Here is a 25,207-nt window from a genome sequence, read left to right as displayed (position 1 = left end):
GTGGGAGGGGATCAAATCATGGGGGTAGGTTTTTCCCAAGCTATTCTTGTGATAGTGAATAAGTATCACAAGATCTGCTGGTTTTATAAAGGGCAGTTCCCCTGCACACGCTCTCTTGACTGCTGCCATGAAAGACGTGCCTTTGCTCCTCCTTCGCCTTCCACCATGACTGTGAGGCCTCCTCAGCCATGTGGAACTGTGAATCCATTAAACCTCTCTTTCTTTGTAAGTTACCCAGTCTCAGGTATTTTTTCATAGCAGTAAGAAAATGGACTAATACACACAGAGAGATATAAACACATACAGACACACACACATGTACATACACACCATGCACACATACACACACATGCATGTACACATACACACACACCACATATACAAACACACAGACACAAAAACACCACACATACATACACACAAACACACACAGACACACATGCACACACACATGCCTTTTAGGGGTTTGTCCAGGCCCTCTGGCTCCTCTGCCCAGGTGCCCAGCATGGGGAATCTGAGGCCCTCGGTTCTCACCTTCCCATCTCCCAGGATTTCGCTAGTGGAATATTGGTCAAGCTCTGCTCGCTCCAACTGGCCAAACTACGGGGTGTGTGTACATCTGTGCGTGTGTGCATGCATGTGTCACCAACACCCCTGCCCACCACCTGGGCCCATAGACCCTATGGCCAGGACAGCACCTGCGTGACCCTCACTGGGCAGCCCCTGAGCCCCTCTCCCGCAGCCCTTACCTTGGTCAGGTGAAGCTTCCCTCCAGAGCCTCTGGTACAGATAATCAGATGCTTAGAAAACAGGAAGCACTGTCGCTCACCCTCTTTCTTTAGGGAGAGAGACCCCAGGCGCCCTCTGGTGATCTTGCCCTTTTCAGACATGGGCACCTGGATGAGGGAACCTGTGGGTGGAGGAGAGAGACCCTGAGCCCATCTTCTGGGGTGACTTTTGCCTCTGACCCAGCTTTGAAGGTTGAGATACTGGGGCAGCAGCAGAGGACAAGTCCATTCTGGTTCCCAGTGGCAAATGTGTTCCTGGGATGCTCCTTTAGGCCTCTCTGCAGGGTCAGATGGTTGGGGAATGAGAGGTGATCAGAGAAGCTCCATGCAGTGCCCACTGATGTGCCAGCAGGGGCTAGGGACTCAGCAAGCAAAGGTAACCCCAAAGGGCATGGCCCATGTGGTGAGAATGAAGGGCTGGACTGAGGTCTGGGGATGGCAGGGGGCTGAATAAGTGGGGAGCCGGCTGCAGGCCCCGAGGGGTTAACAAGATACATTGCACTCCTGCTGGGAACTGCTTAGGGCAAAACCTGCATCCCATCCTATTTGTAAAAAAGATAGCTACTAAGATTAAAAAAAAAAAAAAGATACATTGCACTCCTGTTGTCCACAGCCATGGTAGACATCACCAATCAATCACTGCACCATACTGCAGAGCTCAGACAGAGCCCCTCAGTCCTCAGCACAGCACTCTAGGAAGCCATTACTGAGCAGAGTAGGTGCCTGTCATGAAAGCCATTGCTGCCCTACTCTGGTCTCCCCACCCTAATACGTACCCTACAGGACCCTCCCCACTGACGTCCACAGCTCCTCACTGTCCCCAGGATTCAGGCACTCGAGGCCTCCCACCAGTCTGGCTTGGGCACACCTCCCAGCCTGCCCTCTTGGAATTGTCCCCTTCTGCCTCACATGTAGTTCCAGGTCAAGTTAGCCTGAGTGTCACTCTTAGTACTGAAAAGCCCTTCCTTCACTCTGTCTTCCCTGTGAATTCCTGCTTATCCTTGGGAAAGCCCTCGTGACTCTCTTGGTCCTGCTCCAGGCCACTGCTCTGCCTCTTGCATCAGGGAGATCCACCTGGCACACGTTCCTGCATTTGTCCCCTCATGACTCTCTCCCTCTGTACAATAGGCTTCTGGAGGGCAGGGCTGGGGCTATTCTCTGAGTGTCCCCAGAACCCGCTGTAGGTCTGGCATGAGCAGGGCAGGTATCAGTGTTGGCTGCATGACTGACAAGTGAGAAACACCTTGCAGAATCCACTCATTTTGTCTTCAGGTCCAGCCCAGCTGGAGAGGGAGAAAATGTCTTGGCTCAGGGTGATGGAGCAGATTTCTGGTCTGTGGGGATACTGGCCACCCCAGGAGGGGTCATTTCTTGGGCTACTTCCAAGCCAGGTCCACTTGGGGTTCCTTCAGAGGGGGCCTAAAATACTATGTGAGAATACTTCTGGCATAGAGAACACCCAACACAGCCCAAGGGGAGCTGAGAAACAGGCAGAGCTGGCTCTGAGCTCAGCAGGTCACAGGGTGGGCCTGGGGAAGGACATAGGGACCACCACACACAGGGGCTGGGACAAAACTCTGAAAAGGTGATACCCTTGTCCAAGGCAGCTGCATAGGCCAGCGGGAGGCGCTGGCAAGTATTTCATTAGGCAGAGAATCCCAGGGCGACAGAGAAGAGACTCTGGAGGTCCGTTTGAGGTGGAGGTCACTTGTGAGGCATGCCAGCAGGAGCTTAGTCTCCCACAAAACACGGAAGTTGAATGTGGTGAATTTCACATGCATTGCAGTTCTGATGTCAGTCCCCTGAGCCACAGAGAGCCTTCACCCGCCCCTCTCAACTGGGCTGTGCCTCTTAATCACTGCTCTCAAGGGAAGCAAGGCTAAAGTGTGGGAAAGACCTTTTACCCATGAGAACCACTGTGAAAATGGTCTCTCTAAAGCAGCAGAGGATGATGAGGAAAGGACAGGGAAATGGACCCAACACTGACCTCCTCCCAGACACTGAAAATGCTTCTTATTCACAGAGACAACTGTTAGCTGTCCTCATCCCCCGCCCCATACTTTCTCCCCAAAAAGAACATGTCGATGTTTACTATGACACACAATAGACAAACCAAGGCCATCTGGGTAGAATTCTGTTTACATCTGGAGAGAAGGAAACTGCGAAAACCAATAATATCTGCATCTATATGTATAGATACTGACATCTACATATAGCTGTTGCATTCCGCCAGCAGCCTGGGAATATTCTGCAATCACACTGGCAGGTCTTGGCATGTAGCAGCCAAACCAACTGGTGGTGTCCCCGAGTGCCGCCTCCCTCCTGCTGCTGGGGCCCACCTGGTGGGGGCAGGAGAGACAGGGTGGAGAGGCCATACCTTGTCTCACAAAGGTCTGGCTGGTGTCCAGGAGGATCTCACAGCCTTCGATGATCATGCGCTCGATGGCCAGGTTTTTCCGGATGTTCTCTGTCTCACTTACTTCATCGTGCATTATCCTGTGGGGATGGGAAGCTGCACAGTCAGAGACAGGCTGCCCCCACTTCCCAGGGAGGTGAGAATGCCAGGCTTCTGGGCAGACCTAGGAAGAAAGCCTGGTACGCAGATTCTCAGGTGGGGTCTGTGGTCATGGAGGGGATGGGAGTGTGTATTTACTGAGTGCCTGCTGCATGCCGGGCACTGCATAGACATGACCTCATGTTATCCTTCTGACAGCTCAAGGAGGCAACTGTTCTTATTTCAGAAAAAAGAAAACAGAAGTCAGCAGCTACGAAGCAGCTCTGTCAGATTTTAGAGTCCAAACTATGTAGAACAGACAGCAGGTACAGCTCAGCACTGGGAAGGATATGGGAATAGAGGAGACATCCTATGTTCATGACCCTGACCCTCATCCTTCTACCAGCCTTATTCCCATCCCAAGAACAAAGCTCATTGCTCCCTCAGGGCCTTTGCACTTGCTGTCTCCTCTTCTTGAATGCTCTTTCTCCAAATATTTGCATAGTTGTGTCCTTAATATTGCTTGGGTCCTGAAATGGCTTACCTTTTGGAGCACCTGGCAATCCCACTGGCTCAGGGGATGACTGACCTTAGCCTACTTCTGTAAGCTCTGGCTGACCTTAGCATGAATATAGACAACTCCCTTATTTACCACTGTAATACCCCTCCTCTCCGAGAGGTGGCGCCATCCAATAGCTTTTAAAAAATGGCGTTGGTGGGAAAAGGTGGGTGTGAGCCGCCAATTTTGCCTTGGTGGGTTTCCAGGAGTCTTGGGAAGGTAGTGAGGAATTTGGCAGGGGCAGGGTCTGGGGAGTGGGGAAGGGGGGCTTCTGGCAAAAGTACCCCACCTACTCCAAGCAAAACCTTTTATCTGCTGCTGATGCCTGAATTTCTACAGCTAAGACCAACAAAAGGGCTGGTTAATATGTGTAGCTTACAAACTTCTCTCATAGACATTATCCAATTTAAACCCCAAATAAAGATGACACTGCCTCTTCCGGAGATGGATCTGTGCTTAACTGAATCAGCATGACATTGAGCAGATTCCTCAATCCCTCTGATCCTTAGTTTCCTCATCTACAGAATGCTGGGGTGAAGGTGAAATAAAAGGGATTTCAGGTACTCGCCCATGCCATGCCATGCCTGGCATATGACAGCTGCTTAAATAAAGGGTAGTAGTCATTGTTGATGATATTATCATTGGTTGCAAAAGAGTTGTTATTATCTTTCCTGGTTAAGGACATGCATTTTAGGCTTAAATTCACTAGACTAGCACTTTAATAAATGGACCGGGGCCCTTAGCTGGAGTCTCTTCTTTGGGAGCCTCAGTTTCCCCCTTTCTTCCCCAGCAATGCTCTTCTTGGAAGCCCAGGCCCCTGCTTGATGTTTGAGAGGGAGGCACCTCTGGGCACATGCTAGTTCCCTAGAGATGGATTCATTATGGAAGTAGCCAATGGTAATTAAAACCCTTCTCTTGATGAGGGTGGGATTTTGTGGGGGAAGCCTGTGTTTGGTAAAACACAAGGCGGGTAATTCCAAGGTAGCAAAACTAGTTTTCCTGAGCAGCTGCAGTTTACACATTCTAAGTTCCAGCCCCAAGTGGGGTTTGTGTTCGGGACCCACATGCACACATGTGGGAGCTCTAGGAAGGCGGTGAGAGTTTCCAGGCTGTGAGGCTCCTGGGAGCCCTGGAAATGATGACTTGGGTTATCAGTGAGCAGAGAATATAGGGGTCAGGATAAAAAGGTGGGATGAAGGCCCAGTCCCTGGAGGTGGGGAGTGTTTCTGAGCGCAGCCTAGGAGAAGTTTGGCTATCTAATGGCTTCCTCCCTGGGGGAACGTGAGAGGAGAATGAAAGGGATACTGTCATGGTGATAGGAAAACCTTTTGTGCCACTGGAGCTGGGTTCAGGGCCAGGTACAGGTAGTTGGGTGGGAGGAAGGAAGAGTAGGCCACACACCGAGGATCCCGGAGATAAGGGATCAGGGTCTTATGTCAAATACCTCGGCACCATGTGCCACCTGCAGCTCTGTTTGCAACAGGATAGGATATCCCTCAGCAAGGAGGAGCCCTGCTGCCTTACAGGAGTCCCAAACCTTTTTCCTTGGGGAAGAGTGTGCAGGATTTGGATCCCTGGGCATGGGAGGACTGGAGTCCCTCCACCTTCCTGATCAGTGGTTTTGTTACTCTGCAACTCTGCAATCACACTCTGATGGCATCCTTGCCCTGATTCTCCACTCAGGTGTGCAACTCGGCTGGGTCGTGGAAGGATCAGGGGGCACCCTATACCTTGTGCTGGTCCAGCCTGGTCCTCTCTCCACCCAGCTGGGAGCTGTGGCTTCGTTGGCTGCCCCTTGCCGGCCTCAGGAAGACTTTTAGGGCACTGAGTGTTTGGCAGTGTCCTGGGTAGGGGTCGGGGCTGGATCCCAGACCCTGCAGACTGACCCTTCTTTGTAGCCCTTGGCAGCCCAGTTCTGACCACAAGGCCCTTCCTCATCTCTTGGTCTTCACAGGGTGGATACCCCCGGGCTCAGCCTCTGGTTCTCATCTTTTTCCTGCCCAAGCTAATTCCCTTGGCAATCTCACCAGTGCTGTCACTTTAAACACCATCTGCAAGCTGATGATTACCGGATTTTTCTCTCCCCTCCGCTCCAGACTCAAATTCCCCAGTCCCTTCTTGTCATCTCCACTTGGACATTGAATTGGCATCTCAGGTTCAACATGCTCCCAAGAAAGCTCCTGAACTCCCCTCCAGACTTGTCCCTGCTGCAGTTTTCTCCAGCTCGGTTGACGGCACCTCCACTCTCTTGTGGCTCAGCCCCACATCCTGGAATCACCCGTGACTCTACTCTTTCTCTTTCCACATCAAATCCATCAGAAAATCCCATTGCATCCAGGATCTGAATCTCTTCCTGGAACCTCTTCCTGGATGACCACAGTCGTCTGTTGCCTGGGGTGCTGCAAGAGCCCCTCCGTGCTCCCCCATGTCTGCCCTTGCAGAGGAAGCTTCCCTCTGGGCTTCAGGGGCTGAAAGAGGGCCAGGTGAGGGGCCTTGACCAGAGGACCGGGGCACTAGATTGGACAAGCCATGTGCTTATCCACCCACTGCCACTACCTGCCACTGGTTGACTAGAGCCTTGGGCACATGAGGGCCTGTCACCCAGGACCCCCTCTGGGCCTCCTATGGCCACAGGTGTTGACACATTGACACTGGAGAACAGAGGAAACAGGCAGAGAGTGCCTGGGAGTCCCAGACAGCTCCCTCTCCTGGGAGATGTTGAGCGCCCAGGAGCCTTCCTCGGGCCCCATCTGTGCCAGGGATAGCACAGCACCCACTATTCCTGCCCACCAGGGCTTGAGTTGTAACCCCCTTAGGACCACTCCAGGGGACTCTGCTTTGAGCTGCAGCAAGCTGTGCCCCTCCCTTACAATCCCCATCTGAACTCGAGCTTTGTCAGGGGTTCAGCGAACTCCTGGTGAGGGGCGTCCTCAGCCCTGCCCCATCTGCCGGTCTGGTGCACTGAAGAGCCAGGCCTCACCTGGACAGCTCCTCCAGTTTGGACTTGGCGTAGTCCAGGCTGTTGCGCTCAACGTGCTCATGAGGTGTGTGGGCCAGGAGCTCGTGGAGGGTCAATATGTACCTGGGGATCTGTGGGCAGGTGGCAGAGGTGAGGGTGGAGAAAGAGCCAGGGAAGCAGGGCCGGGGAGCAAGGCAGGGTCAGACAGGGAGTGAGCAAGAGAGAAAGAGAAAGAGGGAGAGGGAGAGGGAGAAAGAGGTGGCGAGGGCGGGGGAAAGAGGGAGAGAGCGAGCGAGCACATGGGCATAGGGTGCAGGTGCGGGGAGAGAGAAAGAGAGAGAGCATGAAGGGGGGTGGTGGGAGAGAGAGAGAATGGTTTTTAGCCCAGAGGACTTCCATGAGCAGAACTGAGGAAGGAGATAGGCTGCCCTTTGGTCACAGACTCTAACTTGGAGGCTCTTCCAGGGTCTTGTCTAGGGCTCTCCTCTGGTTGAGGGTGGTGTGGGGTGCTCAGGAGCCAGGAGAGAAAGGTGGGTGGACAGGCCCACAGTCAGCTTGCCCTGCACCCAGCATCGTCCGCTGCTGGCCCTAACCACCTCCCCCATCCCCTCTGGCAACCCAGAGCTGGGGCACGTTAAACACTGAGCCCCCTTGCCTGCCATGGTCCCTTCCCCATGCCTGCCTCCCTGACTCTCCCCCACCCAGGCAGGGCCAGATGCCACCTGGAACATGGGGTAGGTAAGGAAGGTCTCCAGCGTCCTCTCCTCGCAGTCAGGCTTGGCCTCGTAGTGCTTCAGCAGCTTGTCAAAGTCACGGTTCTGCTTGCAGTGGGCCAGGATCTGCAGGCTATACTGGTGGTTGCGGACAAACTCTTGGTAGATGTTGAGCATGGGCAGCAGGATGTCAAACAGGTCAGCTGGAAGGATGAGGCAGTCAGTGGGTGGCCAGGGCAGCTTGGTGGGGACAGAATCCCCTAGGCCCTTGGCTCCCCCAGCTACACCCAGAGAGGCCAGGGGCCAGGTTCAAGTTCCTCACCCCAGAGACATCTCTGCTCTTGGGGATGACTCCAGGACCACTGCCCTGTCCAGTGCCAGTAGGTGGGCCTCTGTCATTGGGACCACATTAGAATCACAGACTCTTAGAGACACTTGTGATGGGAGTGTCAGAGAGAGGAGGTAGAGTGGGCACTATGGGGTGCCACCTGGATCCCCCCAGCTGCCAGGAGTCCTGGTGGCCAATGACTCTCAACTGGGTCCCTCTCCAGGCATTGCTCTCAGCTGGAGGAAGCTGCCTTGCCTAGTCTGTCCTCCCGCTTCAATTCGGGACATTAGTGTGAGGTCACCCCTTCTCCATAGCTTCCTGTGGGGTTGGCTGAGGTTCTGTTGCAGCTGGAATGCTGCCCAGATCCTCCCTCTGCCTGCCCCCATGCCCTATGGTGCTATGGCCTAGGACACTCCCCAAGAGGCCTCCCTCCCTCCTGGAGCCTCTGTCCTGGGACAGAAGTGGCCTATCTGAGGTCACAGGGCAAGTCAGCAGCCAGACTGGAGCTGGGTCTCCTGACCCTGATTCCAGGGGTTTTCCTACCATATGACACATGAGTCTCTGCTCCTTCGTTCATCTGTCATTGTCCCAGCAGACTTTCCAGGCTCAGCACTATCTAGTTCACCAGGTGGGGCCCTTTCTGGCTATAGTTCTGTCTCGAGCTTCCTGGGCATATAACTTTCCTTTCAGTGCCCCTAAGTCCCAACCAATTTCCCCAAATCTGCCCTTCAACATTTGATAGACTGGGATGGAGTCATGTGAAACATCTTCTATTTATTTATTTATTTATTTGATGGAATCTTGCTCTGTTACCCAGGCTGGAGTGCAGTGGTGCAGTCTCGGTTCACTGTAATCTCTGCCTCCCATGTTCAGGTGATTCTCACACCTCAGCCTCCCACGTAGCTGGGACTACTGGTGTGCACCACCACGCCCAGATAATTTTTGAATTTTTGTGTTTTTTGTAGAGATAGAGTTTTATCACATTCACCAGGATGGTCTTGAACTCCTGACCTCAAGTGATCTGCCTGCCCTGGCCTTCCAAAGTGGTGAGATTATAGGTGTGAGCCACTGTGCCTGGCCTTGAAACATCTTCTTCTTCTTCCTCTTCATTTTTTTGAGATAGAGTCTCGTTCTGTCGCCCAGGTTGGAGTGGAGTGCAATGGTGAGATCTTGGCTCACCGTAACCTCCGCCTCTTGGGTTCAAGCAATTCTCCTGCCTCAGCCTCCCACGTAGCTGGGACTACAGGTGCGCGCCACCATACCTGGCTAATTTTTGTAATTCTAGTAGAGACAGGGTTTCACCATGTTGGCCAGGCTGGTCTTCACCTCCTGACCTCAGGCGATCTGCCTGCCTCAGCCTCCTACAGTGCTGGGATTAAAGGCGTGAGTCACCACACCTGGCCAAAACATCTTCTTATAAGTCCCATTTAAGAAAGGAAACATGGTTTCCTTGTAATCAACTCTAAATGGTAGCTCATGTGATGGGTGTCCGACCACCTGATGGACAATATCTTCAACAATGCAATTGCAGAAGATGAGGACCCCATCTTTCTAAGGACACTTCTTATTTTGACCTTAGAGAAAAGTACGGGTCTTTGACTTCAGAAAAATAATAGTGCCTACTTCCCCCTGGGAAGCTGAGGGCAGGGGAGCTCTGGAGAGCCAGGCCTGGGCCTGCTCTGTGCCCTCCACCTATGCAGCCTTTGCTATCCCTTTACTTCCCTAAGCCATTTTCTTTGCCTCCATCGTGGAGGTGACACCAATACTCACCTTTATCTACCACATTAAGAAAGTGAAAAAAAAAGAAAGACACTTGGTGCAGGTTGAGGGTGAGATGCAGGAGGTTCTTCTGTCTGTTGCTTGTGGAACTTAGGGCAGTGCAGCCATCTTGGAGAACAATGGGATAATATGTATGAAGAAAGAGCCTTTACATTTTTGGGTTCTTTGTTTTTAGCAATTCTGCTAATTGGAAACCTATCCCAAGGAAATGATCTCTAATATGGAGAAAATTTCTTATGAAGAGATGATTATTTCTAATAACAAAAAATTGGAACAACTCTAAGAGCCAACCATAGCAGACAGTTAGATAAATGACAGTGCCTTCATGGGTACTGGAGTATTACACAGTGATCAAAAAGCATGCTTTTGGCATGAGAAAATGCTTATGGGATAATGCTAAGTAAAAGAAAAAAAAAACACACAGCAAGATACAAATTCTATATTCAGTATGTTTGCAATTATGTAAAGTGGAAAAAAACCCAAGATCTATGCATAGAAAAAAATTGGAAGAAAACACACCAAAGTGTTTATAGTGGTTATCTTTGGGAAGCAGAACTATGCTTGATATTTTTAAACATTTTCTACTTTTATGGGTTCTCAATTTTTCTGAAATGGATGTGTATACATTCTTTATAAAAGGGGAAAGTGGATAGGAAACTAAAAATATATCATTTCCTCTTAGAAATACAGGATTTGCCAACTTGTCTTTTCTCTTCTGCCCCCTCTGAGGGATTCTGTGGGTTTTAAAAAGTGACACTCTATTATGCTCTAGAAGGACAAAACTGCCGCAGCCTTTTGGGGTGGCCCCTGGAGGGGGATTTCTCTGGGGGCCTCAGTGAGGGTTGACTACTCACCCAGGACCAGCGTGGGCCAGCTGGAGATGCGGGCCTTCAGGCCTTGGTAAAATATCTGATGTAAAAACATGATGGTTTCACTGAAAGAGAAAGCACAGGGTCACCTCTGCCCCAGGGACTTCCTGCTCCTCCAGAGGTGACTGTCCCCAAACCTCCTGCGCGACTTCAGCAGCAAACCCTTTTCTCATGTGAGACCTTACGTGAAAAACGCATTGGCAGGATGGATGATATAATCTGGAGGGCCTGGTGCTAAATGAGAATGCAGGCCCCTGGTTAAAGAATTACTAAGCATTTCCAGATGGTGACAGCAGAGCATTAAATCAAGCCCAGGCTTGTCTATGCATGGGGTGGCATATCCATGGGCCAGCAGAGGGCAGGGAGCTGCTCTGGCCAGTGGCCTCTGTCTCCTCAAGTCCCAGCCTGCTGGGTTCCACACCCCCTACCCCAGGGTATCTTGGAGGAAACCAGGGCTCTGGCGAACACGGGTAAAAGCCACAGATCAACAGAAGAGCTAGAGTTTGGGATTAGCACAGAGAGGGGCTGAAATCTGCCCAATGCCCCTTCCCGGCTGTGAGACCATGAATAAGTTACCTAAGGTCTCCCAGCCTTGAGTCCTTCTGTGTAAAATGCGAAGGTGAAATGAGGAAGCCCCTGGAAGCCATGGGACAATTTGAGTGCCCAGTGCACAGGAGATGCTCAGCAAACGCTAGGTCCCCAATACCCAGTAACCACCCCCACTTTTTGGAATCAAAGTCAGAGAAGCCAAAAGACCCAGAGTCTTGCTGCTTGCAAAGCCTCTGTTTTGTTGCCACATAACATGCTGAACTCGTATTCTCATTGGCAGCTTAGCGGGCTGGATACAGACAGCCACATTTGCTGGGCCTTCCCCGCAACCCGTTTTCCACCCACTGCTCCCAAAGCAGCTGGTCCCAGAACACAGTCCGGGCGTCTCCTCTCCCAGGACAAGCTGTGAGGACTGAGACAATACCAGAGAGAGGCGGCTTCTGCTGCTCCCTGAAGGTACCCCCATTCCTTCCTGCCCAAACATTTCTCCCCTACTCCTTAGCTCCTACCACCTTGGAGACCTGGGAGTTTTCCCCAGATTCCCTCTAGGCTCTTTGCGGTACACTCCATTTATGGATAGGAAAACTGAGGCCCAGAGAGAGAAAGTGAGTACCTCAGGAGTCAGGGAGAGCCCTGAGCCTTTGGGCAGGCCCCTCTCTCTCCTTGGAATGTTCTCCTGTCTGTCTTTGGCAGCATTCTCCACGGTGTGCTCTGGGCTCCCTCCCGCCTCTGTTTCTCCAGGGCTTTGTTGGGTTGTTTGAGGTACCTGGTGTTTCCCACCTTGGGATGCTGGCCCTTCTCCCAGCGGTTTGTGCTCTGAGGCAGCCCTCCTCCATCTCACTGTCTTAGAACAATGAGAGCAGAGGGTGGAAGACATCTGGTGAGCACAGAGATGCTCCAGCTTCGAGGCGGTGTGGGGCAGGGCACAGGGGCCAGTGGATGGAGGGGCTCAGAGGTTAGAGGCTCAGGACCCCAGAGGGATGTGAAATGTCCTGCACATGCCTGCTTTGCAGACAAACAGGGGGGTGGGGAGAAAGAGGATGTGAGAGAGATAGCAAGAGAGAGGAAGGGGTGAGGGAGGTAAGAGAGGGAGACGGGAAGAAAGGCAGGGAAAGAGAACAGAACAGAACACAACACCTCCAGACTAAAGGGTGAAACTAGCAACTGCATTCCACAGAATATGTAGAAGGAAAGGAAAACTGAGCAAGACTGAAACCAATGCGAACTTAAAAATCCAAGCAGAGAAGACTTTGAGCTCTCACTTCTGAGTGTGGACCCCACCAGTATTGTGAATTGTCTGTCATCTCCCTAAAGTTCCCAGAGAAAGGGTCCCTCCAGGTATGGCGACATCTTATGACCCTTGGTAAGCCTGGTTTCTGTCTGGCTCCAACCCTCAAATGAGTTTGTTGAATGGATAAATGTTCCAATTTTAAGAACCTTGGGAGTCCACATGTGAAGACCCTTCAAAATGGCCAATAGCAAGAGACCGACCCAGGGTTGCATGAGAGTGCAGAGAGGGAAGAATGTCTGACTTGAGGTGGGAGGCAAGGAGGTCAGGTCAGGGGACTTTCAGGGGTTCTTGAGGGAGCCATATTTGGCAGCCATCCCCAATCTTTTTGGCACCAGGGACTGGTTTTGTGGAAGACTATCTTTTCACAGACGGATGGTGGGGTGGGGGCAGTGTGGTGGAGGGACGGTTTCAGGGTGACTCAAGTGCATTACATTTATTGTGCACTTTATTTCTACTATTATTATTATATTTTTGAGGCAGAGTCTTGCTCTGTCGCCCAGGCTACAGTGTAATGGTGTGATCTCGGCTCGCTGCAATCTCCTCCTTCCGGGTTCAAGCGATTCTCCTGTCTCAGTCTCCCGAGTGGCTGGGATTACAGGTGCGCACCAGCACGCTGGGTTAATTTTTGTATTTTTAGTACAGATGGGGTTTCACCATATTGGCCAGGCTGGTCTCAAACTCCTGACCTCAGGTGATCCACCTGCCTTGGCCTCCCAATGTGCTGGGATTACAGGCATGAGCCACCATGCCTGGCTTATTTCTTTTATTATTACATTGTAATATATAATGAAATAATTGTGCAAGTCACCATAGTGTAGAATCAATGGGAGCCCTGAGTTTGTTTTCCTGCAACTGGACGGTCCCATCTGGGGGTAATGGGAGACAGTGACAGATCATCAGGCATTAGATTGTCATAAGGAGCATGCAACCTAGATCCCTCACATGTGCAGTTCATGATAGGGTTTGTGCTCCTATGAGAATCTAATGCTGCCACTGATCTGACAGGACGTGGAGCTCAGGTGGTAATGTGAGCGATGGGGAGTGGCTATTAATACAGATGAATTTTTGCTTGCTCACCCACTGTTCACCTCCTGCTGTGGGGTCCAGATTCTAACAGGCTACAGACCAGTGTTAGTCTGTGGCCTGGGGGTTGGGGGCCCCTGATACATAGGATCTTGACATATGTCTAGATCCTTTTAGATAACCCTGAGTACTGCCATGGCAAGACTTAGGACTGCCATTCTCAGACAGCTTCAGCACAGCAGACAACTGTTCAGGATGGACCTGGGAGAAAATGAACCTTCTTATATCCCAATATTGCACATGCCTGTGCAGCAGCATATCAGGAACATCACAAGGTAGAATTATAAAAATACAGTTGATGAAGCCTCCATTTCTAAGGTTAAATTTAAAGAATTTAACTTGTAATCCTACTATTCAGAAATTACTATCATTGCCCAGCCAACTAAAAAAGTTATCTCATTTTGACTTGATTTGCTTAAAAAAATCAAATTATTAATGGGTTGGTTGAACATTTTCTTATATATTGGCCATTTGTATTTCTTTTTAAAAAATTGCCTAGTCATGGTCATTGCTATTTTTTCTCTTATTAATCTTTTCTCTCTTATTAATTGTAAATAACTATATTAAGTGTATAGTCTGACATCTATGTTGTAGACATCTTTGCTTAGCTATTTGCCTGTTAATTTTGTGTCTAGTGTTATTCTGAAGTTTTTCCATTTTTCCTTGTAAGGTGGACCATTTTCTTTCTGGTTGGCTTGGGGAATCACATCTTTCCCCACTCCCAGACTGCTTACATACTCATGTATATATTATTTTATTGTTTCATTTTTACATGTAAATACTTAATTATTGTTTGCTTTGGTGTATGATATGAATAAGGGAGATAGACATAGCCTTTCCTTCAGTTTGGTTAGCCAATTGTCAATTCTGTTAATCAAATATACCAGCTATTTACTAGGCTAGTTTTTCATAGTTACCAAATTCTCGCCAGATGAGGTGGCTCACGCCTGTGATCTCAGCACTTTGGGAGGCTGAGGCAGGTGGATCTCTTGAGTCTGGGCACTATAGGGAGACCCCATCTCTACAAAAAATAAAAAACTTAGCCATGCATGGTGGTGCACACTGGTGGTCCCAGGTACTCAGGAGGTTGAGAGGATGGCTTGAGCCCAGGAGGCAGAGGTTGGCAGTGAGCCAAGATCACGTCACTGCACTCCAGCCTGGGCAACAGAGTGAGGCCCTGTCTCAAAAAAAAAAAAAATTCAAATATATGCGTAAGTCTCTTTCTGGACTTTCTATTTTATTTTGTTGATCTTGGATTAGTCTTAGGTTGTTTTTATTACTTAATATATTTATAAGCCTTTATAATATATTTTAATTACAGGTAGGAAATTCTTTCGTTGTTTTTTAAGAATATTATCTGTTTGTATGCATTTATTCCTCCAACTGAATGTTAAAATCATTTTGCTAGGCTGCACTTTGATTGGCATCACATTAAATTTACAGAATATTCTGGGTGAAATGACATCTTTACGACACACATCCTTTCTTTTTTTTTTTCGAGATGGAGTCTCGCTCTGTTGCCCAGGCTGGAGTGCACTGGTGTGATCTTGGCTCACTACAAGCTCCACCTCCCGGGTTCACACCATTCTCCTGCCTCAGTCTCCCTAGTAGCTGGAACTACAGGCACGCACCACCACGCCTGCCTAATTTTTGTATTTTTTAGTAGAAATGTGGTTCACCGTGTTAGCCAGGATAGTCTCAATCTCCTGACCTCATGATCCACCCACCTCAGCCTCCCAAAGTGCTGGGATTACAGGCATGAGCCACCGCACCTGGCACAACACGCATCTTTTTGTCCAGGATGCTGGTGTGTCTCTCTACTTTACTATGCCTTTGTTGATGCCTCATCACATAGATACTGTGTTTATTCCTAGACATTTTATGTTCTTGTTGCTATTTCTCATAATATATTTTCTAAGTGGTTTCTGTAGATATAGGGAAAAGTTACTGATTTTTCTTTTTTTTTTTTGAGACGGGGTCTTGCTCTGTCCCCCAGACTGGGGTATGGTGGTGTGATCTCAGCTCACTGTAGTCTCGGCCTCCTGGGCTCAAGCGATCTTCCCACCTTAGCTTCCTGAGAAGCTGGGACTGCAGGTGTGTGCCACCATGACCTTCTAATTTTAAGTTTTCTGTAGAGATGAGATCTCCCTATGTTGCCTGGGCTGGTCTTGAATTCCTGGTTAAAGCAATCCTTCTGCCTCAAAAGTGCTGGGATTAGAGGCATGAGGCACTGTGTCCAGCCTGATTTTGCTTATATTTTAACAACATGAACTCCTAATAGTTTTTAGGAGTTTTTTTTTTTTTTTTCATTGACCCTGACCTTGGGTCTGCCCCACAGAGCTGCTTCTCTTCCTTCTCTTCTCATTAAATAGCAGCCCTTCCCACCAGGCTCTCAGACAGAACCTGGGAATCACCTATCACCTCTTCCCCCTTCACCCCTATATCTACTCCATCAAAGTTGCTGATTCTGCTATCTCCTGTCTGTTGCATCTGCCACTCCTGTCACCTCTGCCTAGACCATTGTCAGTGGGCCCCTAACTGGTCTTTTGCTTCCACTCTTGCTCCTGGTCCACACATTCTCCACACAGTGGATTCATCTCTTCAAAATTGAATCCAATCGGGGGAGTGGCCTTAACTTGGCCTTCAGCCCCCTGTAGGAACTGCCTCTGTCTCTCTCATGGGCTACTCCCTCTTCCCTATGCTCTCTCACCACTCTGGCCTTCTGTTCCCTGGATTTGCTTTCTTCTGCCTTAAGGCCTTTGCACAGGCCATTCCCTTTGCTCTCACCACCCCCTTTGTTGGCATAGCTCTTCTATTTATCAGAGCGAGAGCGAGAGCGAGAGAGAGAGAGAGAGAGAGTGTCTGTACACACATAAATGTGCTATTTTTAAGACCAAGTTTTGGTAAAAAAAAATTGGGAAGTTTTCTTCTTTTATCCAATGTTCTATAACAGTTTAAATAAAAATGATTGATTCTTTTAAAATGCCAAGTTCATTGTGACCCTCTAAGGGGATTATGCCATGCACCTTTCTCAAATCTACATGACCCCTTGAAGGTGGAATACCTAATAACATCTTGCAGAACCAGTGTTTCACTCACTCATTCAACATATAGTTATTGAGTACCTACTAGGTGTCAGGCACTTGCTCAGACAATGGTCTCCCTGCGTCTAACTTCAGCAATCATAAAAACAGAAATAGTCCCCATCAAGGCTGCTGGATGCACAGTTCTAGTGGGCACCATTCACAGCTTAGTGTATGTCAGGGGTTGGCAAACTATAGCCCATGGGCCAAATCTAGCATAGCTGCTGTTTCTGTATGGCCTGAGAGCTTAGAATAATTTTTACATTTTTAAATGGTTGAAAACAAAAGAAAAGTTTTACTGTAATATAGCCACACTCATTTGTTTTTGGATTATCTGTGACTGCTTAGTTGTAACAGAAATGGTATGTCTCACAAAGTCTAAAACATTTGCTAACTGGCTCTTTAAAGAAGAAAGTCCACCCACCCCTGTGCAACGTGAACAGTGCCCCCAGAACTGTTCAGTGCACAGCTGGTGCAGCTGTAATCTATGGCCCTGTCCCCACTCACATTGAACAGTTAATATAGTGAGAGACATAAACACAAAAAGAAATCTTTATTTAAGTGTGATGCATGCAACAAAGAGAAGCACAGGGGCTCTGGGACAGCACGACCAAAGCACATAAACCAATGGTGGCAAGGGGCATGGGGGTGGTCAGGGACATGGCAACCAAGGAAAGACATGAAGGAAGAGTAGGACTGCTGTCAGAAGGAGAGTAGGGTGGGAAGAACGTTCCAGCAAGAGAAGTGGCCTAACTGCCGGACATGTTCATTTTGCCTGGTTCACTTCCTGAGCCCAGAAAGGGGCATGACGTATCCAATGCCAGTCCAAGGCAGATAGGGCTGGGCAGGAGCAGGACTAAACCAGGCCCCTTCACTCTTGCCCCCACACCCTGCCTGTTGCATTGCACCAGTCACTCATCATGGGTTCCGGGCCTACCCCTCGTCACCTTCCAGCCCATGCAGACAGGATGAATTGATTGTGGCATGCTCTCCTGCTGAGCCTCATCATTCCCTCAACTCAGGGCTCCAGGCAGCCACTGCCAATCAGTCAGCGCAGGAAGCAAGATATAAACCATCTGCCACCAGGACAGGCTGCCTCTTGTCATGGGCAACACCTGTGGTTCCCAGCACATGGCACTGGGCATGGTTTTTATTAAAGGGAAATAGCCAGTTTCTAAGCTTATTGTCTTGACTGAACAAAGCCTGCTGAAAATGTTTAGTTCAAAGATCTTTTCCCCTCTATTTGAGAAGTACACAGTTAACACCCTCCCCAGCTCAGCAACATCCTCGATGAATCTGCCAAGCTAGAGAGAGGCTTCTGTCCTCCCAAGGACCTTTTAAAATGAGCTTCAATAAATCACCAAATTAGCATCAGGTCTCTAATGTGGCTGTATATTTCAGCCTAAAAGCAAATCTAGGGGAGAGCTACATATGGAAAAGCTTTGCAGCAAGTGAGCTGGCAGCTCCACCGTGGCTTATGACACACAGACCTTTGTGCTGTGGTCTGAGGCAAGGAGAGTGGCGAGGTTCACGCCCTGGATCGGCCCCCACAGCGTGGACAGCAAGTGAAAACGTGGGTCTCACACACAAGGGGGAGTTCTCCAACAGAGGGTGCATGCCCAGACCTGTGCTGTAATGACCCACACTCATTAGCAGTAGGGGCAAGGAAAATGGGTTCCTGGAGAGGATTCCAGCCCATTATTTAACAAGGCAGCAGCGGGAAGCTGGGGCCTTACCATTAAACAAATCTAGGTTACAATCCCAGCCTGCCCCACTCACTGTGTGCTATTGAGCATTTCCTGCCACCTCTCTGATCCTGGCTTCAGCCTCATAGGTGCCTCTGAGGATCAGAAAGCATGCAGGTCAAGTGCTGGCAGAGAGCCCAGCACAATGCAGGTCCTATAAAGCATTGCCATAGTATGGGAAGTGCAGTCTAGAAACTTCAATCCTGCAAAGCGCTGAGTGGGGGCTGTTTTAAGGTCACAAAAAAAATAATTCCAGCTGTTCCTTACGTTTGCAAAAAATCATAGAGCTTAAGATAGTGAAGCTTGTGCTGTCCCCAAGTGACCATGTATAAGGCAAGGATGATCTGGAGACCATCATGTTCCAGCTCTTCCTTCCCACCTTGACCCCTGGGGAAGGAAAGATTTCTGGCTTGCACATGTTTGAGAATAGGGAGCAGGGTGGAGGAGAGGAACCAGCCTCATCAGACTAGCAGCTATTGATATAACCACCAGGGCTTCTCACTTAATCTAGGAAGACAATAGAGTAAATTACATTGACTGATTTTCAATGTTGAACCAGCCTTGCATTCCTGGGATGGATCCCACTTGGTCAGGATGTATTACTCTTTTTATATATTGCTAGATTCACTTTGCTATTTTGTATATATGCACATGAGGGATATTGGGCTGTAGTTTTCTTGTGATGTATTTGGTTGTGATATGAGGGTAATGCTGACTTGTAAAATGAGTCAGAAGTGTTCCTTCCATGTTATATTTGATTTTGATTTCTTGCACGGTGCATTATTATGGAGCACCTGGGCTATGTTGGGCTCTGTGCTAAACACTTTACACCAAGTCTCTTCTTTGATCCTTTAGTGCCTGTAAGAGGCAGGTACCATTCCTGGGGCAGCCTTTTCTGATGACCTCTAGAGTCCATATTCTAGAGGTCTTGGGAATTGATCAGGCTGCTGCTATTTTTCCTGAGATCAATAAAATTGCTAAGGTAGGCAACAGTTGGCCTTGGGCCCATCGTAAAGAAGGTGAAATGGGCAGCATCCTTGGGATGAAGAAGCAGCTACCTGGGGAGATGGGGATGGGTAAGGGAGCTTCTCAGGCTGAAGCCTGTGGAGGATACCACTTGTCTTTGTTCTAGGCAGGTATGCACACTGCCTAGGAGGCCCTGAAAGCATCACATTCATAGTGTCACTATTCAGAGCTGGAGGATCTTAAAGGGCATCTAATTAAACTTCTAAACCTCTTTGATGTTTCTGACAAAGGGTTACTCTTCTGAATTCTTACTGTGATGGGGAGCTCATTACTCTTCCAAACTTTTGCCTCTGGGTCCACCAGCCTTCAGTTATCCAGGCCCCTACAAGGCACCAGGGAAGTGCACTCAGATGCACATTTGCCTCTGCTGGCAGGATGCAAACATGTGCTGGGCAGTCATGCCTGCTCAGGCCCTGGAGTCCCTCCATGCTCACTTAGCCTCTCTACCAGCCTCCCATCTTCCACTCTCCCCAAGGAGTACCCCCCTACATAGCAGAGGGGCTGAGCTTCTTGCAACAGACCTGACCATGACATTCTCTGCCTGAAATGTCTGATGGCTCCTTCCTGCCTCCAGAATCAAGTCCCACTCTCACCTTTGGGCCTTTGCACATGCTGTTCTCTCTACCTGAAAAGTTCTTTCCTCCTCCTTCTCCTGTAAACTCTCTTGTGTCCTTAAAGACTAAGCTCAGACACCACTTCCTCCAGGAAGACTCTGGTGGTTCTCACATTTCATGGTAAACATCTGCTGGATCATTCGACTTGATGGTGGGGTTTACATGGCTCACTCTATATATGTGAACCCAGCACGCAGCCAGGCACTCTGTGTTGCTTGTTGAATGAGCGAGTGGATGAGTGTCCTTGCCTTTGGTGGGGCTGCTGGCTACCAACCCATTCCTTCCATCCCTAATCATTGCTGGGGCCCCACCCTATGGACTGCCTTGTATTGACAAGAGAAAGGAAAAAACAGATTTGGGTAAATCTTTCCACTTGCCCTGCTGAAGGGCACTTGCCCTGTTTTGTTTCTGGGTCTATCTTGAAGTCTATCATGTTTCCTTTTAAGTTCATTGTTGAAAATATCAGCTTCATGAGAAGGCAAAATCCCCCCCTTTCCTCCTTCTCATTTGTTCTCCATTAAAGGTATCTGACCTGATCCATTCAGTTCTTTGAAGATAAAAATATAAAACCATGTTGTCATTTTTTTTTTCCGATCAACTTTTGAACAAATGCTGTGAGCTGGCATGAATATTCTCTATCAAAGATTCCAGGTCAAAAGAATTCTATTTCAGATGAATCAATGAAGTAAAATAAAATTACGAAAAGGTAACAAACACAAAAGGACACCTCTTAGCGATGATGATAAATCGTCACCAAAAGTTTGCATTGGTGGCCTAATATGCAAAAAAAGTACAAACAACATAGAACTACACCACTGCCTCCTGAAGTAAACCTCAAATAAGGAGTCATGGTGGAGATAAACACAGGCAGCCACCTCTGTTTATCTCAAGCCTCCCATTTTAGTGCCATCTGGGATCAGTAGCATCAGCAGCACCTGCAAGCTTGTTGGAAATGCAGTCCCCCGGGCTCCACCCAGACCTACAGATGGGCTTGTGTTTGAGAATCTGTGAAGTCAGCTGAGCTATCAAGGGTTTGCTCAGCAAGGAACACGTTCTTCACATCTTTCATTCAAATTCCAGGTCACTGAAGCTAAACAACCCACTTGGAGTTTCTGGGTTAAATGTTACCTGATTTCACACACACATAATTCTTTTGTTGTTGTTGTTTTAGTCAATGCATAAAAAGCATTTATTGAATGTCTAAGAACTGTGATCAGCATGTCTATTAAAAAGCAACCTTGTGGGGCCCTGTGATTCAGTCTGGAAAAGGTCTCATGAGGCCAAAAGCTATTTTCCTCCTCCTGCCTGCTTCTCTCTCTTTCCTTCTCTCTCTGTCCCCCATATTCTGATGCCTTGTCCACATCTATGGTGTCACCTGTCCGACTCCAATGACTTTCAGTTTCTTCAGCCCAATCTCTCACCTGAGCCTCAGACTCATGTCTGACTCACAACCTCATACACCCCCACCCTGGGGTGTTCCACAGTTCCCTCAAACTCGGCACATCACACTGTTAGGGAAAGGGGAAGAGGAGGACACAGGGAAGGTGGCCGTGGGTCCCAAATATTCTTGCAGAGGGCTTGGAGAAAAGGCTGGTTGAGATTAGTGAAAGGACTGAATGCTGAATATTTGAAAAGAAATGTAGTTGAATGAACATCTAGGGGAACATAATGATTTACTTTAATTAGTAGATGACATTCCATTGTAAATAGCACGCTGTTTGCGTGTCTTCATTTTTGTTGCTTTTATCTAGTTTATACAATTTTATCACCCACCAGAAAGCTCATTTAAACCATTTCCTTTTAAAAAGAAGTCAATAGCAGAAGAGCAGCCATCAGCGCAGCCTTCTGAAGAACCATAAGCCTCATACTAATGCCAGAGTCACCATCTGGGAGACGTGACAAAGATGTAAGGCATGTGGGTAGCGTGGTCCACAGCAGAACTCTAAGGCACCTGAGAACTGTAAGCTTCAACCTGGCCTCCAGGTCATTATGATGGCATCAAGGTCGAAGAATATTTTATTTTACGTTTTGTAGTTTGATTTATAACTCTTGAACATTTAAACCAGGGTTCCTTAACTGTGGCACTACTGACATTTTAGTTGGAATAATTCTTTGTTGGTGGGGGACTGTTCTGCATATTGTAGGATATTTAACAGCACCTCTGGCCTCTACTCATTAGATGCCAACAGCAACCTCCCTCAAGTGGTGACAATCAACAATGTTTCCAAACATTCCTAAGTGTTCCCTGGGGAGCAAAACTGCCCCAGTTGAGGCCCACTGGTTTAGACCTATACTTTGTGAGCCTACATTTGTGCCGCTGCCCCAGACCCCACAATGATTGGGGTTGGTGGTTTCTAGCCATGTGATCTTGGGCACTTCCATCCTCTCTGGGCCTCATCTGCACTTGGTGGGAAACACATGAGAGAGTGTGTCAAAGCTTAGCTGTGGCCAATGCTCACTAGTCTCCTTCCTGCCTTGGTCAACCTTTAGGGGTGCTCACCTGTTCAGGAAGATGCTGCTGACATCGTCATGTGTGATGGGAGGCTTCTTGGAGCTGGCGGCCATCCGCAGTGGGCGCAGGAAATTGTTGACAAGGATGTGTAGCTGCTGCACGTACTCAGCCTCAGCCTCCAGCATGCTGAACACCACCTGGTTCCTCTTGCGCATGCTGTCGGCATGGGGTGACCGGATGTAGTCCTGGATGATGGTTTTCCACTTCCGCCGGCACAGCCAGCCCCGCAGGAAGCTCTGCACCTGGGCAGCAAGACCAGTGGGGAGAGGCTCCTGTCAGGGAGGCTGAACCACTCCTGTCCTTCGAGGCTGTGAGCTCCCCAAGGGCAGGAACCAAAGCTTTGTTATTCCTATGCCGGGCATGTAGCAAAAAGAGCTCAGATGTAGACCAGGCCTGGCTCTGTTGCCCACATGATGCAGGGCAAGTTGTTTGGTTGCTCTGAGCTAATTTTCCCATCTGTAAAATGGGGCTAAAGAGATGATGGCTAGACTGAAAGTGTGGTCCACAAATTGGACCGGCATCTCTGAAGAGCTTATTGAAATGCAGATTCTCAAGCCCCACCCCAGACCTCTGCAGTTTAACAAGACCCCTTGGGTTGCTTTGGAAGCACTCGCTGGAGGAGGGAAAATGTGGCTCCATGTCTCCATAATGGGAGGTCGCCTGAGGATAAAGGGTTGCAGGGCTGTGCTGGGCACGGGTCATGCCTTGTGTTGTCTAATGACTTGCCTGAAAGCCCAGAAGTTTCACTTAAAGCTCTTCTGGATAGAAGGGAGATTATCAAATTGAACAGAACATGGAAAATTAGTTAACTCATACTTAGCCCTCATCAGCGGCTTCTGAGTCCTGGTGCCTGCCTGGAGCCTCTCCTCCTGACTCAGTAGGGAAATGAACAGAGACACTTAACTCAGTTGCCTTGGAGCTGGGCTGCTTGGAGTGGCCTCGTGTTGGCAAGAACTCGGGAAAGGGCCTTGATTGACATACACACAGAGAGTTGTTTTAAGCTGTACAGGTTTCCAATCAAGGGCTTCTGAGCTGTGTGCAAGCTCATAGTCCACACTGGGAGGAAGGGTGCTGGGATGAGCCACTGGGGACCAGGCAGAGGTGCTCATACAATATTCTCCACTGAAAGGACCACTGTCTCCAAACAGCAGGTACAGTTGTCCAGGGGCAGACCTGCTGGCTAGAGATGGGTGCTGTGGAGAGAAGAGGCCTGCCCAAGCCCCAGGAGCTACCTCTGAAGATAGGAAGGGCTTTCTCAAAGAGGGAGGGGCTTACTCTGAGGTTCCAGGAGGGTGAAAATAGAGCAATGGGAGGTGGATTTCAGCTAGCCTTTAACAAAATGTTCCAACCAGAATGCTCCAAATACAGGGGTGGGCTGGGAAGCTCACTGGGACTGTAGCAGAGAACACGGGTCAGGGCATCTCTGCCCAGATGGGACTTGACTCAGACCTAGGTGGCAAGTCCCAATGCCTGTGGGGCCCTGGCAGTTCCTAGAGGTGCGTGAAGCTGGTGGGGTGGGGCGGGGGGGTATATCAAAAGGTGGCACCTCTTGCCTGGGCCAGCTGCTGTCATGTGCAGGAGGTGACCTGGGGCTGCTGGACCTTCTGCTTTTTAAGGAGATGTTGTGTCCCAGCAGCATAGCCTCTGGAGCTTGGCTGCCAGGGTTTGAATGTTTCTCTGTATATACTTAGCTGTGTGACCTTGGGCAAGTTCCTTTGCCTCTCTGTGTCTCAGCTTCCCCATATGTAAAATGAAAATAATAAATAAACCTCAGAGGATTTTAGTGAGGACAGAATTAATCTGCATAAAGCTCTTAAAATAATGTCTGGCACATAGAAAGTAGTTAATTAATGTTAGCTATTTCTATTCTTAAGAAACCAGAAATCCAGATTTTTTGTGTGATGCGTTTAGCTTTTAAAGCACTGGCAACAAATTTTTAAAAATGTAAACCAAAAAAAAAAAAAAAAGCCCACTGGGATGAAAATGTCAAAATCTCAAACACACTGGTAAGCTGCACTTGGCCCATGGGACGCCAGTTTGCAGTTTCTAGGGATGGCATTGGGGTCCTTTTATGCACTCAACAAATAGGATTCTGTGGTTTCACCTGTTTTTCTTAGGGTGAGTCAGGCTCCCCTGCCTTGAGTCTGGCAAGCTACAAACACAGCCCATGCTCCTTCCCTCTGCCACACCACCACAGGGTGGCCCATGGTATGTCACTACCTGGCCACTGGGCAGATCCCTGGTAGCTTCTGAGATGTCTGTTCCTCCTGAACTCTCATAGGGCAAAAGCAGTGAGGTCCAAAAAAGGCTGGACTACTGTGCTGGGTCTGCTGGAGACTCAGGAGGTACTTGTGAGAGGTGGCGTGTACATGGTAGTGGGGGTGGCATGCCATGGAGTGGCAGCGGAGAGGTGGCCCTGGGGGTCTTGGCAAGGTGAATGGCAATGTGAGGAAAGTGGTCAGCTGGGAGTCCCAGGCCTGGGTTTCTGTCCTGGCTTTCCCCACTCCTTCCTCTTGTGGAACCTTGGTTTTCTTTTCTTTTTTTGAGATGGAGTCTCACTCTGTCACCCAGGCTGGAGTGCAGTGGCACGATCTTGGCTCACTGCAAGTTCCACCTCCCGGGTTCACACCACTCTCCTTCCTCAGCCTCCTGAGTAGCTGGGACAACAGGCACCCACCACCAGGCCTGGCTAATTGTTTGTATTTTTAGTAGAGACGGGGTTTCACTGTGTTAGCCAGGATGGTCTCGATCTCCTGACCTCGTGATCCACCTGCCTCGGCCTCCCAAAGTGCTGGGATTACAGGTGTGAGCCATT

At 49.1% G+C, this 25,207-nt stretch overlaps 1 protein-coding gene across 5 annotated transcripts in view; it reads right to left on the bottom strand.

Moving 5' to 3' along the window:
- The window catches only part of RASGRF1 (Ras protein specific guanine nucleotide releasing factor 1), a 127,319-nt gene that overhangs the window by 62,196 nt on the left and 39,916 nt on the right, over nucleotides 1-25,207 (bottom strand). For all 5 annotated transcript variants that reach the window (XM_033189252.1, XM_033189253.1, XM_033189255.1 and 2 more), the window contains exons 5-10: nucleotides 22,381-22,634; nucleotides 10,475-10,554; nucleotides 7,523-7,716; nucleotides 6,822-6,931; nucleotides 3,166-3,284; nucleotides 750-910 (exon numbers count right to left, since the gene is read on the bottom strand). In XM_033189252.1, the coding sequence (XP_033045143.1) occupies nucleotides 750-910; nucleotides 3,166-3,284; nucleotides 6,822-6,931; nucleotides 7,523-7,716; nucleotides 10,475-10,554; nucleotides 22,381-22,634 (918 nt within the window). The remainder of the gene's footprint in view (nucleotides 1-749; nucleotides 911-3,165; nucleotides 3,285-6,821; nucleotides 6,932-7,522; nucleotides 7,717-10,474; nucleotides 10,555-22,380; nucleotides 22,635-25,207) is intronic.

Source organism: Trachypithecus francoisi, unplaced genomic scaffold, assembly GCF_009764315.1.
Source record: "Trachypithecus francoisi isolate TF-2019V2 unplaced genomic scaffold, Tfra_2.0 Lachesis_group3, whole genome shotgun sequence".
NCBI lineage: Eukaryota > Metazoa > Chordata > Mammalia > Primates > Cercopithecidae > Trachypithecus > Trachypithecus francoisi.
The sequence above is the reverse complement of the archived record's forward strand: the minus strand, read 5'-3'. Positions and strand labels throughout refer to the sequence as shown.